This window comes from Staurois parvus, unplaced genomic scaffold, assembly GCF_062004578.1.
Source record: "Staurois parvus isolate SC_StPar_1 unplaced genomic scaffold, SC_StPar_1.0 ptg000560l, whole genome shotgun sequence".
NCBI classification, from domain to species: domain Eukaryota; kingdom Metazoa; phylum Chordata; class Amphibia; order Anura; family Ranidae; genus Staurois; species Staurois parvus.
Window position 1 is genome coordinate 662,149 of NW_028318356.1, and position 15,152 is coordinate 677,300.

Below are 15,152 nucleotides of genomic sequence, written 5' to 3' on the forward strand. Positions count from 1 at the left end.
AGTACAAGTACTCTTTAACATTATCTTTTCAAATTCACTACTTACCAATACCGGTGTCACTGTTACTCTTAGAATAATCAGGTAAATTATAACACTGATGTCTTCTATTGTGTTTCCATTTACATTTAGATGTCCAGTAAAAACCTATGACAAGATATAGATAGTCAGCATGCCTGAAGGGAGATGGCTAAGTCACGTCAACAGTTCTGAGCTGGTTCAAGGTTAAAGGCCACTCAGCTGGGAATTACTGCAATAATACACACACGTTATCCTCATGTTTGTCGACTTAAACTAATTTCCATGCCTAACAACTAATTTAATAAGAAAAGCTGTTTGAATAATTACATATCAACTGCTGCCACCAGAGCACATGTGTAACCGAGAAACATGTAACCAATGTCAAAAGGCAGGTTTTGTCTTCAGGAAGATTGTCTGGCTCTGCTTTAATATCGCTCCACCACACAGCTTATGTGATGCTATCTCTTTGCTCCTATCCTGGCAGCTGAAAAACACTGGGTAGTTATTTTTCAGCTTTACATATAAGAAAAGATACACAAGCGAAATGACTAGTTGGGATAGACATTCATTTGGTATACTATAGACCTAAAGCAATATTAAAACAAAAATTAAATATATTGCAGCTTACTAATCATTAGATGTGGTGTCTGCATTAGTTTTCTTTTTTTTTTTTGTAGGCTTTTTTCCTTTTCTATTTCACCCAGTGATCCAGGCAGTAACGCTCTGTCTTGGGGTGTCTGCATTCTGGACGAAGTAGTTAAACAGACACCTTTGAGCAGCAGCATTGTCAGTAGTGAGAGGGTAGTGTTAAGCAGGCCATAGATGGATCGAAATTCAAACTGTTTAAGTTTTTTATTTTTTTTGTGTTGTAGGGTTTTTATTTTTTGTCATATTTGTTTTTTTTTTTAAAAAAACCTTTAATAAATAGCTGATTAAAAAAGAAGGAACTGGACTAATCTTTATGGGCAGGCTGGTTGTATTGAAGTTATCTATCGACCTATCTTCTTCAGCACTACCAGCCTGCAGGTTTTTTTTTTGTTTTTTTTAATGATCACTGCTGCTGGTTATAAGCTGGCAGCAGTGATTTGTGTTCTGACAGTGTGAAACCTCCTGCTTTCAGAATACAATAGATCAGTGGGAGTGATTTCCCTCATCAAAACTGACTGTGTTGAGGGATTTGTGCGTTTTTTTTTCTTTTTCCTCCACATAACAAAACCAATATCTTGCTGCCTCCTAATAGCAAAAATGAACGTGATGACTAAACTGACAAAATATTTCCATTCTACACAAACATTTAAATTCAAAAAATTAAATAAGGAGGCGCTAACTTAACGTAAGATTATAAACAAAGTATCAGAAAAGAGTCCAATAAAGCACATTTCCCCACACCATAAAAACAAATCAAAGTCTTATAAGAGGATGCTGGATCATGCCTGCTTTCCAAATCAATCTTCTTCACCACTGGTGTTAAGTAGCTAAATTCCACACTCACCAGAAAATTTTGACCCCCTGCTAGGATGGTCAAACAGCGCTAAATTCCCAAAATGTCCTCTCATGGGGTAGATCTCCAGACTTCCCTTCAATCAACAATGTCTAGACCCAACAAAGCATACAAATACCATTGGCTTTTTGTTGCTCTTAACAAAACATTTTTATTATCTCCTGCTTTCTGGCAAGGCAAAGTTTGGTCCGTTCAATGAACACCAGGTGAAGAAAACAGAAATGAAACTCAAAAAAGAAACTAAAGCAGCCACTGCATATAAGAATTGGTGAGCTGTAAATTAGTACACTTTTGTTTTGAGGTAGAATACCACTTTAATTAGGGAAATTAGCTACAACCAAATATCTTCTGGTAATATTATTACAATGTATTTATGAATGCAGAATCTAAAAGCTGTTAAATCTTCATTCACAACATAACTCCTCAGCAATCCTGCAGTCAAGAGCAGGGCTCATCTGTTAAACTGGCAGGCAATAACAAATAATCAAAGTTTTTACAATAAGGCCCATCTCCAGCCAAAGCTGTTTGTTTCATGTTTCAAAATACAATGGGGAAGGGTTAGAGATTCTGTCATGTTTTTCTTGTTGAGTAAGTTTCCTTTTTAGGGAGGTTTCTCCCCATGTCCTTTCAGAGTGTGAAATGATGAAATGTCACTTCTAACAGTAACACACAAATAAAACTCATTTTTAGTGTTTTCTTCCTCATAGCATTTTAATTGCTGACCATGCATTCCTGTCCTGGCGACAACTGCCATCTTTGTTCCATGTACCATGAGTATCACAGGAACAGGAAGTAAAAGAAAATATCCCCACTAGGGTCACAGGCAGAAATAAAAAGCTAACAGAACATGTAATTTTTTTCCCACTCAATCCAAAGTAAAAAAAAAAGTGGTCCTTTAAAGCGGAACTCCACCCAAAATGGGAATTCCACCTTATGGCCTTCTCCTCTGCTCCTCTTTGACATTTATTTTAGGGGAGGGAGTGAATACCAGGTTTTGAACTCCCACTCCTTTCCCCCACCCTTGCCGCAGTCTTCTAGGACACATCACAGGTCCCAGAAGACTGCGGTACTATTCACAATGTGCAGCGAAGCTGCAAGTTGTCACAGCAAGGTGTCCACAGTTGAGATGCTGGTGCTGAGGAAGAAAAACGGTCTCCGGCGCCCACTTGGGTGAGCATGGTGCTGGATCCTGGTACAGGTAAGTGTCTGTTTATTAAAAGTCAGCAACTACAGTTTTTGTAGCTGTTGACGTTTAATTATCAAAAAAATGACTGGAGCTCCTCTTTATGTTTTTAAATACACAAAGAATACAATAAAATCATTACCTAAACCCAAGTATACAAATGTAAATATTGCAGCTTACTAGTACTTTAACCTCCCTAGCGGTCTGATTATGTTGCTCAAAGCGGTACATTGTTTTCAATGAAAATATGTTGTTTTTTTATTGTAGGCCTGTAATTCTAAGGAATAACTCACTGAAATCTGTCCGAACAAGAGTCTAGTAAACATCCCGGGTATGATAAAATTTGAAACACAAAATTATAATATAAATAATCATAAAAAATAATAAGACATTTAATTCAATAACATAATCAAACCAAAAATACTGAAATGTGAAATATAGCGCCAAGTTCGCACATCACTGAGTTTAGTTGCAAAATCGTTTTCAGTGTCTGATGACAAATTTCCCCACGAATCATTATCACTCAATTCTGCAAGTGGTTCTAATTTACTATCGCTGTTCTCTAGCTGGTCTAAAACCGCTTTTGACATAAAGGGACGCTTTTTGGACGTCATTGACTTTTTTCAGTTTTCAGTCAGAAAGAACAGTAAAAAAACAGCCAGGGCACAGGACAAAGCACTAGGGACAAAATGTATGTGAAATGGTTTGATACAGGAATTTAATACTATAAGATTTTAGTGCATTGAGTGAAGGTCACATTTTTAAATTTTTGAATTTCCAGCCGGTTACATCCCCCGTAGGTCCCGATGCTCACAGGGAATGGAAGACGGATGCCGACATCGGCCAGAGGATATGGCCGGGGATGCTGCAGGAGTGACATCGCGGGAGCGCAGGACAAGGTAAGTGCTAGAGGGAATCCCTGAGCAACGCTGCAGGGTAATCCCGAGTGTAGCTCTGGGTTACCGCTTCAGGTACTGAAAGTTAACCCCGAGCTACCCTCGGGAATACCGCCAGGGGGGTTAATGTTGCATCTGCATTATTTTTCCAGTTTTTTAAATTTATTTTCAGCTGGTGTTCCTGACAGTAACACACTTTGGGAGAGATTTAGGGTCCTTTCATTTTAACCCCTTCCTGCCCAGTGCCATTAGTACAGTGTTAGTGCTTTTTTTTTTTTTCTGGAGCACTGATCACTGTATTGGTGTCACTGAGGATGTCAGTGACACCAAGTCAGTTCCCCCCAGTGTCAGCATGCCAGCTGCAGTCCTGCTATAAATCGCTGATCGCTGCCATTACTAGTAAAAAAAAAAAAAAGAAAAAAAAAATCCATTATCTATACTGCCATTTGTAAATGCTAAAATTTTCACGTAAACTATTTAATTTACACGTATTGGGATTTTTTTTTAGCAAAGACATTTTGGCATAATTTATGATGAAATTTTGATTTTTTTTTTTGTTTGTTTTGTTTTTTTTACTGGACATGTTTTAATAGCAAAAAAAATTATTTTTTTTCTCAAAATTGTCGGTCTTTTTTATAGCGCTAAAAAAGAAAAAAATGCACAGGTGATTAAATACTGAAAAAAGCTCAATTTGTGAGGAAAAAAAGGACACAAATTTAATTTGGGTGCAGCGTTGCATGACCATGCAATTGTTAGGTAAAGTAATGCAGCGCCGTAAAGCAAAAAATGGCCTGGTTAGGAAGGGGGTAAATCCTCAGCAGGGCAATGGGTTAACGGGTGCAGACATTAGCTGATGTAAACAGATGGGCACCTAGCTGTGAAGCTGCAAGTGGTCACAGCCTGGTACCCACAGTTGAGATGCTGGCGCTGTGGAGAGAAGAAAAGGGACAGCGCAGCTGAGAACATCGCTGGACTTCGGGACAGGTAAGTGTGTGTTTATTAACCCCTTGCCTACCAGGCACTTATACCCCCTTCCTTACCAGGCCAATTTTCAGCTTTCAGCGCTGCCGCACTTTGATTGACAATTGCGCCGTCATGCAACATTGTACCCATATGAAATTTTGATCATTTTTTTCTCACAAATAGAGCTTTCTTTTGGTGGTATTTAATCGCCACTGGGCGCTTTACTTTTTGCGCTATAAATTAAAAAAAGTGCAAAAAATTTGAAAAAAAAAAAAAGTTTATTTGTTTCTTTTATAAAATTTTTCAAACAGGTATTTTTTCTTCTTCACTGATTTGCGTTGATGAGGCGGCACTGATGGGCACTGATAGGCGGCACTGATGGGCACTGATAGGCAGCACTAAAGGGCACTGATAGGCAGTACTAATGAGGTGGCACGGATAGGCGGCACTGATAGACAGCACTAATTAGGGGTCACAGATAGGCGGCACTGATATGCAGCACTGATAGGCGGCACTGATAGGTGACACTGATTATGGGTACTGATAGACGGCACTGACTGGCATCACTTCTGGGCACTGACTGGCGGCACTGACTGGCACAACCCCTGGGCACTGACTGGTGGCACTGACTGGCAGCACTGCTGGGCTGCACTGGTGGGCGGCACTGGTGGGCACCACTGGTGGGTGGGCACAGGTGGGTGGCACTGGTGGGCACAGGTGGGTGGCACTGGTGGGCACAGGTGGGTGGGCACAGGTGGGTGGCACTGCTGGCACATGTAGGTGGCACTTCTGGGCACAGGTAGGTGGCACTGCAGAGTGGCACAGGTGGGGGCACAGGTGGGGGCACTGCTGGGCACAGGTGGGGGCACTGCTGGGCATGGGTGGGCGGGGCTAGTGGGCGCACTGCTGGGAGGAACTTGCGGGGGTCACTGCTGGGCACCGATCATCAGGGCACTGATCATCAGTGCCCTGATGATCGGTGCCGATCCCCGCTCTGACAACTGCCGGTTCTCGGCAGTACTTTCCTCACGATCTGACAGCGTGAGGAAAGTGCAGCCGAGAACCGGCACTTGCATTTTCCTGTGATCAGCGTGTCATTGGACACCGCTGATCACGTGGTAAAAGGCCGGTGGGATCGGCCTTTCACCACATCTCGTGATCAGCTGTGTCCGTAGGACACAGCGATCACGGAGATCGCCGGGTGCGCGCCCCCTGGGGCGCGCAGGAGAGCGCGTTCTGGGAGGACGTCATATGACGTCCACCCAGAACTAGCCGGCCGCGGTGCAGCCGTCATTCGGCTATGCGCGGTCGGCAAGTGGTTAAAAGTCAACAGCTGCAGTTTTTGTAGCTGCTGACTTCTAATAAACACAAAAACGTCTGGAACTCCGCTTTAAGCTTTGCCAATAAAACCTGGAAGCCGACTGCACCAGATTTTGTATGTTTAACCCCTTCCTGCCTCCCGGCCCTTTAAGAGCTTCAGACGCCGGGAGGCGGGGCAGGAGGGGCGTGGTTTAGGAATCATGTGGCCTGATCGGTCCCGGAAGGGTCCCGATCGAAAGAGCGGACCGGGACCTTTCTGTGAGTACCACACATGTGCTGGGAGCGCGCAGGGCGTGCGCTCTCAGTACATATGTTTTTTGCTACATGAATGCAAATGTGCGGCCGCTCGGCGTCTAGGCCCAGACGACGGGAGGCCGCACATTTCTGTGCGGCCGGCGCAAAGGGGTTAAGTTTGAGTAAATAACTCCATTCCTGTCCTAGGGTAACAACGCTCAATCACTGTACTTTATGGAGGAGCAGCGTTGTCACCCTGGCACTTTAGAATACCTCTCCTTTTTCTCTTCTCAATACCATAAGCAGGGGTATTAAACTGGCGGCCCTCCAGCTGTTGCAAAACTACAAGTCCCATCATGCCTCTGCCTTTGAGAGTCATGCTTGTAACTGTCAATCTTGTAATGCTTCATGGAACTTGTAGTTTGGCAGTGCTGGAGGGCCGCCAGTTTGACACCTGTGCCATAGGGGGAAGAGTTTTTTTTAAATGTGAGGAGATAGCTGGGACCAATGCTAATAATAAGAGTGTAGCACAGTCAAAGAGCTCATGACGTTATCAGCTTACAAGATATCTGTCAGGATCAACAGGTGTTTCTTGCACCACTTTCAATGGCATATTAAACCAAAGGGGAGCAAACAGGAGGAATTGTGTTAAGATTTACATACACTTCAAGGACAATGCACCTTTATAAACTCATCAGTGGGAGTTTTGCCTGATCTGAATTGCCCAGCAATCCCGGGTAGTTAAAGATGCTGTAAATATGTGCCTGCATGTCTTATACCTTTAAGCAGCTTCAGTTTGATTTTTTTCTTAAGTCCCTTAAGAGTCTATTTATGTCTTTGCAGTGCAGCATATTGTGCATTAGGGCTTCCTATTCATTAAACAAAAATAGGCCCATGCACAATTTTTAACAACACCACATCACAATGCTGCGGTGCTCTGCAAAGCAGGTGCGTTGGGGTGACATTCAGAATGGAAGTGTGCATCCAGTGTATGAGCTAACTGTTGTGATCAAATAGAGGCTATCAACTAAGGCTGAAACAACTAATCAACATAATCAATTATGAAAATAGTTGTCACCTATTTTCATAATCGATTAGTTGGTTACCTGATTAGTTGGCCTGCATACAGAATGCATTATTTGTTTACATATCAGAAAATACAGTGCAGCACACATACAGATCAGAACACTGTACATACATGCCAGTATGCACAGTGCAGCACACATACAGCTCAGTACCCGTCCACACATGTCAGTATACACAGTGCAGCACACATACAGCTCAGTACACCGTCCACACGTGCCAGTATACACAATGCAGCACACACACAGCTCAGTACACCGTCCACACGTGCCAGTATACACAGTGTAGCTCACATACAGCTCAGTACACCGTCCACACGTGCCAGTATACACAATGCAGCACACACACAGCTCAGTACACCGTCCACACGTGCCAGTATACACAGTGCAGCTCACATACAGCTCAGTACACCGTCCACAAATGCCAGTATGCACAGTGCAGCACACATACAGCTCAGTACACCGTCCACACGTGTCAGTATACACAGTGCAGCACACATACAGCTCAGTACACCGTCCACACGTGTCAGTATACACAGTGCAGAACACGTACAGCTCAGTACACCGTCCACACGTGTCAGTATACACAGTGCAGCACACGTACAGCTCAGTACACCGTCCACACGTGCCAGTATACACAGTGCAGCACACACACAGCTCAGTACACCGTCCACACATGTCAGTATACACAATGCAGCACACACACAGCTCAGTACACCGTCCACACATGTCAGTATACACAGTGCAGCACACACAGCTCAGTACACCGTCCACAAATGCCAGTATACACAGTGCAGCACACATACAGCGCTCATACATGCCAGTATACACAGTGCAGCACACATACAGCCCCATACAGCGCTCATACATGCCAGTATACACAGTGCAGCACACATACAACTCAGTACACCGCTCCTACATGACAGTATACACAGTGCAGCACACATACAGCCCCGTACAGCGCTCATACATGCCAGTATACACAGTGCAGCACACATACAACTCAGTACATCGCTCCTACATGACAGTATGCACAGTACAGCTCTGTATACCATCCATACATGTCAGTAAGTGCCTGAGAACTTGTGAATGTGTGAGCAGCAATGCCTGGTGTGACATGTAGTCCTGGGCAGGAGAAGGAAGTGAGTGATTCTCATGGCAGAATTTTTCTTACCTTGCTATAGGGAAACTCTATACCCGGGGTCAGCAACTCATTGATTGTGATCTACCAGTCAACTGCAGGCAGGTGACTAGTAGATCATGATCTCGTCCCTGCCTTGCCGACCCGCAACTGGCAGAGCTGCACAGGAAAGCGGTGAGCTACTGGGAGCCTGTCAAAAGCCCGAAAAGGCATTCCTTGTGCCCCTGTGGTTCGGGGAAAGCCTCTGTGGCTTATACAGTGGATGGGTTCAGGCTGTGGGGCGAGGAAAGCCTCTGGGGCCTATACAGTGGATGGGTTCAGGCTTTGGGGCGAGGAAAGCCTCTGCCGGCTATGATAGTGGGATGGTTTGGGCTATGATAGTGGGCAGGTTTGAACTGCGGGGTGGGGAAAGCCTCTGCCGCCTACGACAACAAGTGGGTTTAGGATGCAGGGTGGGGAAAGCTTCTGCTTCCTCTGACAGCAGGTGGGTTTGGGCTGTGTTGAGAGGAAAGCCTCTGCCGCCTATAATAGCGAGCGGGTTTGGGCTGCTGATCCCCTCTGGTCCTCCTCGTCAGTCCATCCAAGGCTCTTATTGATGACATCATGTGGGATGAACGAAAAAGAAGGGCTAGCTGGGGTCAGCGCTAGAACAGTTAGATCTGCCACAGTAGCTTGCACCACTGTACATGAGGTAACAACTTTTGTGTCATCCTGAGCCCCCAGTGGTGTGCCCCCCTGAGGTTTCCAGTGGTGTGTCCCCTGACTCCCCCATACCGTTCCCTCCTGACCCCCCTGTACCATGCCTTCCTGAGCCTCCTGTACTGTGCCCCCTCACCCCCTTGTACCATGCCTTCTTGAGCCCCCCTGTACTGTGCCCTCCTGACCTCCTTATACCAGGCCATCCTGAGCTCCCTGTATTGTGCCCTTCAGACCCCCCTGTACCAGGCCATCCTGAACCCCCCTGTACTTTGCCTTCCTGAGCCCCCCGTACCATGCCGTCCCTAGGCCCCTGTACATTGCTCTGCAAACCCCCTATCCTGCTCACCCACATCCACTGCCCTACTTTTCCCTGTACATTGCCCTACCTACTATTGACCTATGTATACTGCGCTACCTATTACTGATCTCTGTACACTATCCTACTTTCTACTGACCTCTGGACACTGCCCTACATACTACTGACCTCTGGACTCTGACTTACCCACTACTTACACCGAGCAGAAAGCCAGGCCTGAAACTAATCAAGCAAGTCAGCTTGTGGCACCAGATATTCTGCCTTCATGATGGACTCCGGCATCAGACTTGAAGGAGTGACCAATTACTCCCCAGACATGAAAAATGAATTCCGAGTTTCTGGCTGAAGCTAACTTTTAAAGGTAGGCATTCATATTTTTACAGTGACAGTTTTTTTTATATTTTCTAAGTTTTCTCTATGCCATACTTGTCCTCACTTTTCACTTGGGGCTTGCTAGGTAACTTCTTAAAAGAAAAGGCAGGAGGAGCCAGAAGCTGTGGCAGGGGATCCCAGAAGAGAGGGATAGGGGCAGCTCTGTGAAAAACCATTAGATAGAGCAGGTAAATATGACAAGTTTGTTGTTTAAAAAAAAAAAATCCAAAGTTTACAATCAACTTAAGGGCTCTATGTAGGGAGGATCAGCATCAAAACTCAGAGAAGCTGGTGGCTGATAGACCCGAGATAATATAAGGCATTACAATTATTTTTCGCTCCATAAGACGCACCTGACCATAAGACGCACCTAGGTTTTAGAGGCAGAAAACAGGAAAAACAATATTCTAAACCAATGGACTGCAGACACAGTACAGGAGATGACCAGAGACTGTGGACACGGTACAGGAGATGACCAGAGACTGCGGACATACTACAGGAGATGACCAGAGACTGCGGACACAGTACAGGAGATGACCAGAGACTGCGGACATAGTACAAGAGATGATCGGAGACTGCGGACATAGTACAAGAGATGATCGGAGACTGCGGACACAGTACAGGAGATGATCGGAGACTGCGGACACAGTACAGGAGATGACCAGAGACTGCGGACAAAGTACAAGAGATGATCGGAGACTGCGGACACAGTACAGGAGATGACCAGAGACTGCGGACACAGTACAGGAGATGACCAGAGACTGCGGACACAGTACAGGAGATGACCAGAGACTGCGGACACAGTACAGGAGATGACCAGAGACTGCGGACACAGTACAGGAGATGACCAGAGACTGCGGACACAGTACAAGAGATGACCAGAGACTGCGGACACAGTACAAGAGATGGTCAGAGACTGCGGAGAGTACGGGAGATGACCAGAGACTGCGGACAGTACAGGAGATGACTGCTGACCTTTGGGAAGGGGGGGGCGGGTACCTGAATTTGACAGGTACCCACTCTTACTTCCACGGAGTTGTTCTTTGGTTAGTGTCCGCTCTGCTGCGGTTTGTGATTGGTCCGGCGGTTTCTGGGACCTGTCATGTGTCCCAGGTGCCGCCTTACCATTCAAAAAGCGCACCGCTCCTCGTGCATGTGCACTGGGCACCCGGCTGTCAAGCCGAGCGCCCACACTACAGAAGCCGGGAAGACAGCGCGGCGCTGGATAGAGGAACAGGTAAGGTCCCTCTGCAGAGCTGAGCGGCTGGCCCTGTATTCTGACACGGCGGCGGTGGAAATACCGGACCGGCCGCTCCATATTCGCTCCACAAGACGCACTGACTTTTTCCCCCCTTTTTGGGGGGGGAAAAAAGTGCGTCTTATGGAGCGAAAAATACGGTACATTACAAGTAAAAGTCTACCATTATTGTGCATAATATTTAAAATGATTATATCCATGAAAAAAAACGATCAGCCGTTAGTACTACATACTTTAATAGAAAATATTTAAATTTAACTGGCAGTACTGGTCATGTGGAAATTTTCCTAGAGGCTGGTTGTACAGAAGTCGATCGGTACACTGCCCTACAAACTGCTGATTCCTGCCCTCTGTTCTGCTAAACCCTATTCTCTGACCTGTTGACTCCCAGTACACTCCACTATTGACTCATATCCTGTGCACCCCTGACATTTTTTACTGCACCCCCATATCATACTGACTAGATCTGGCCCTGGTCCACAGCGAGCTTTCAAGGCACATTACCAAGAACTGGACATCCCTCCAATATTGATGAAGACGAGAAGAAAACTGGCCTGGGAGGCTGCCAAGAGGCCTACAGCAACATTAAAGGAGCTGCAGGAATATCTGGCAAGCACTAGCTGGGTTATGGGGTAGAGTGGCAAGAAGGAAGCCTTTTCTTATAAAGAATAACATCCAAGCCCAGCTAAATTTTGCAAAAACACATCTGAAGTCTCCCAAAAGCATGTGGGAAAATGCATGTATTACCGCTGCTCAAGGTGGCGAGACTCCCAATATCCAAGCACAACTCCTCCTGTAGGTTCTAGCTGTCTGCATTGGTTTTATCTTGGTTCAATAAGGTGGATTCTTTGGAATGCAGCCGATTGGACGTCCTTTGTTCTCATGTGGGAAAATGTGTTATGGTCTGATGAAATCAAGGTTTAACTTTTTGGCCATAATTTCAAAAGATATGTATGGCGCAAAAACAACACTGCACATCACCAGAAGAACACCATACCCACAGTGAAGCATGGTGGTGGCAGCAGCATCATGCTTTGGGGCAGTTTTCCTTCAGCTGGAACTGGGGTCTTAGTCAAGGTAGAGGGAATTATGAACAGTTCCAAATACCAATCAATATTGGCACAAATCCTTCAGGCTTCTGCTAGAAAGCTGAACATGAAGAGGAACTTCATCTTTCAGCATGACAACAACCCAAAGCATACATCCAAATCAACAAAGGAATGGCTTTAGCAGAAGAAGATGAAAGTTTTGGAATGGCCCAACCAGAGCCCGGACCTGAATCCAATGGAAAATCTGTGGTTTGATCTGAAGAGTGCTATGCACAGGAGAAGCCCTCGCAATCTGACAGATTTGGAGTGTTTTCACAAGGAAGAGTGGGCAAATATTGCCAAGTCAAGATGTGCCATGCTGATACTCATACCCGAAAAGACTGAGTGCTGGAATGAAATCAAAAGGTGCTTCAATAAAGTATTAGTTTAAGGGTGTGCAGTTGTACCGTTTATAGGTTATATTAAAGGTGGAAAAAGTTCTGAAATTATTTATTTGTCTCATTTTTTTTACATCACAGAAACAGACATTTTAACAGGGGTGTGTAGACTTTAGTGTGTGTATATATATATATATATATATATATATATATATATATATATATATATATATAGTGATTATTTGCTGTTTTCTTTGTTTAAAAACGGTTTTATTGTACAAGAGTAGACTGTAAAACAACAGTACATTTTCGAATGATAGTTACAGCAAAAACAAGGCACTTTTGAAAAGTAAAATTTGGAAAAGTATATTAATGTAAGAAAAAGAAGAAATAGAAAAGAGTAGGTTGCAAGTGCATGAAATACGTAGATGATAAAGTAGGTTGTATGATACATCTGTCAACAATATATGCCAGTCAACTTTCATTGGGAATGTTGTTAATCATACAATAAATGTCTATAATCCTTCCATGACTCCCATTTTTTTATCAAATAAGTGTATCTTATCCAGTAGGGTATAATGAATACGTTCCATGAGCATTACAGCATCAACTCTGTGTAAAACAGAGGCCAAGGGTACAGAATTGGATCTCCAATGTAAGGCAATAGACCATAAAGTGGCAATACATATAGTATGTATCAATCTCATAATAACATCAGAGACCCCCGGGATATGAGCCCCCAAGAGACAGGTCTGTAAAGACAATCGTACCGGGGTACCCACCAGTGAGGTAGCCATCTCCGATATCTTGCACCATTATTTGCTGTTTTTAAATTATAAAGAGCTAATTTTCATATCAATATTTGTTGTACATGCAATGGATGGACTAATGTCGTTCTAAAATTTGCCATGTTTTTACATTTTGTTTGCATATGGCCAGCATAAGTGACAGCAGGCACAGGTGGCTTGTATCAAGCTACATGCCTATGACAAGGGACTCAAGCTACCTGCCTATGTCATGCATAATATTATATAACAATCATGTCTGAAAATCTGAAAAACAGCAATTTAAGTCTTTTTTACAAAAAAAATTTATTTCAATAAAAATTTTGGTCTCTGAGGCCAACTAATCAATTATGAAAATCATCCTTAGTTGCAGCCCACATATCAACACTTCTTTCCTTGTATAATAAGCCAAGTACAAGATAGGCCAAGATACATATACATTTTAGGGGTATACATGCATACTTGTCTTGGTCAGCTATGAGTACCTAGATTAAATTAATTAAAAAAATAGATTCTTACCTTAAAGTCACAGGCCCAATACAATTTGCATGTAAGTGTTATTATGCAGACGAGCCATTCAGACAAAGTAAAATTCTTCACGAGATCCAAGAAGCCGAATAGTATATAAAAGAAAATGGCTACCTAGAGCAAAATAATAAATGCTTTTTAAAAAACATGCTCTGCCATTTGACCAGACACAAAGGACACAACCTGAAAAGTACCTGGCAATGACTTTGAAGCAGACACTACATATACCTGTCATCACACTAAACTCCTCAGACTGTAGACATGCAGGTTTCAGCAGTACAAAATTCTCCTCTATAATCATAAAAAAATATAATCCATATTGGTAGGTATGTATGCCAGTTTACTTTAAGTGTAACCCAGGACTACCTTTTAATTGTGCAGGTTACTGATCATTCAGTTAGAAAAGTATTAAAAAAACTCACAGCAGAATGCTAAAAGTATTGGGACGTATTTATATAATAGTGAATGTGACATTCATCAAACATTCAGTGCAGGAGATCAATCACCGTAAATTAAAAACACATGGGCTATGAAGATACTGCTACGGTGTATGTTTGGCAAATGTCACATTCACTACTTCACTACTTTACAGGTATACCTCATTGTGTAAGGGGGGGGGGGCATACTTCCCAGGAGGGGAGGTTTCAGAGCTTGACATGATGTAGTAATAGGCTGCAGTCAAAATCAGAAACACCATAAATGTTTTGCTGTACTAATCTGTAGACGAACATGTTGATGAAAAGCTGAAACCTGAAAGGGAACTGTCTCTTTAGCTAACCCAGAGCTCTTAGGGTTTAAGGCCTGGTTCGCACCAATGCGTTTAGGTGCTTTTTGCAGAAACGCACTACAGTCCATTTAACATGGTTTCATATGGGGCAGATTCACATTGGATATGTTTTACAGCCGCTGCATTTTTGGAAAAGGTCAGGGACTTTTTAAAATCAATTTTGGTTCAATAGCCTTAAATAAGAGTCGCTGCAGAAAATGTGTGTAGTGTGTTTTTGATGTATTTTGTATGTTTGATCTGCCTTGCAACAATTTGGCTAAAAACTCCAAAGTCAAAAACGTGTGTGCAAAAACCAGTGCAGAAACACACAAAACACAAACTGCATTGGTGTGAACCAGGCCTAAATGTACTTTAATAATCAAGAGAAAACTCTGTAGGATATTGTAGGCTCTATACCCACAGCCTACATTTTATGATGGGCTGCAAAATGCAGGCTGGGGTATGCAAGAGTAGAGCAAAGAATATAAAGCTAAGTAAATAGATATTTTCCCTAACAAACCAACTAGGTTCACACTAATCTGAATAGTGGCTATGAGATGATAGCTCCAGTTTTTATACCTGACACTTTGCACCAAAACAGAGAAAGGCACAACATACTGAGACCTATTCATATACTGACATGCCATATACACTATATTGCCAA

At 43.6% G+C, this 15,152-nt stretch overlaps 1 protein-coding gene across 2 annotated transcripts in view; it reads right to left on the bottom strand.

The window, feature by feature from the left end:
* The window catches only part of LOC149450906 (uncharacterized), a 77,243-nt gene that overhangs the window by 30,172 nt on the left and 31,919 nt on the right, over positions 1-15,152 (bottom strand). For both annotated transcript variants that reach the window (XM_089691283.1, XM_089691282.1), the window contains exons 5-6: positions 13,714-13,836; positions 46-144 (exon numbers count right to left, since the gene is read on the bottom strand). In XM_089691283.1, the coding sequence (XP_089547409.1) occupies positions 46-144; positions 13,714-13,836 (222 nt within the window). The remainder of the gene's footprint in view (positions 1-45; positions 145-13,713; positions 13,837-15,152) is intronic.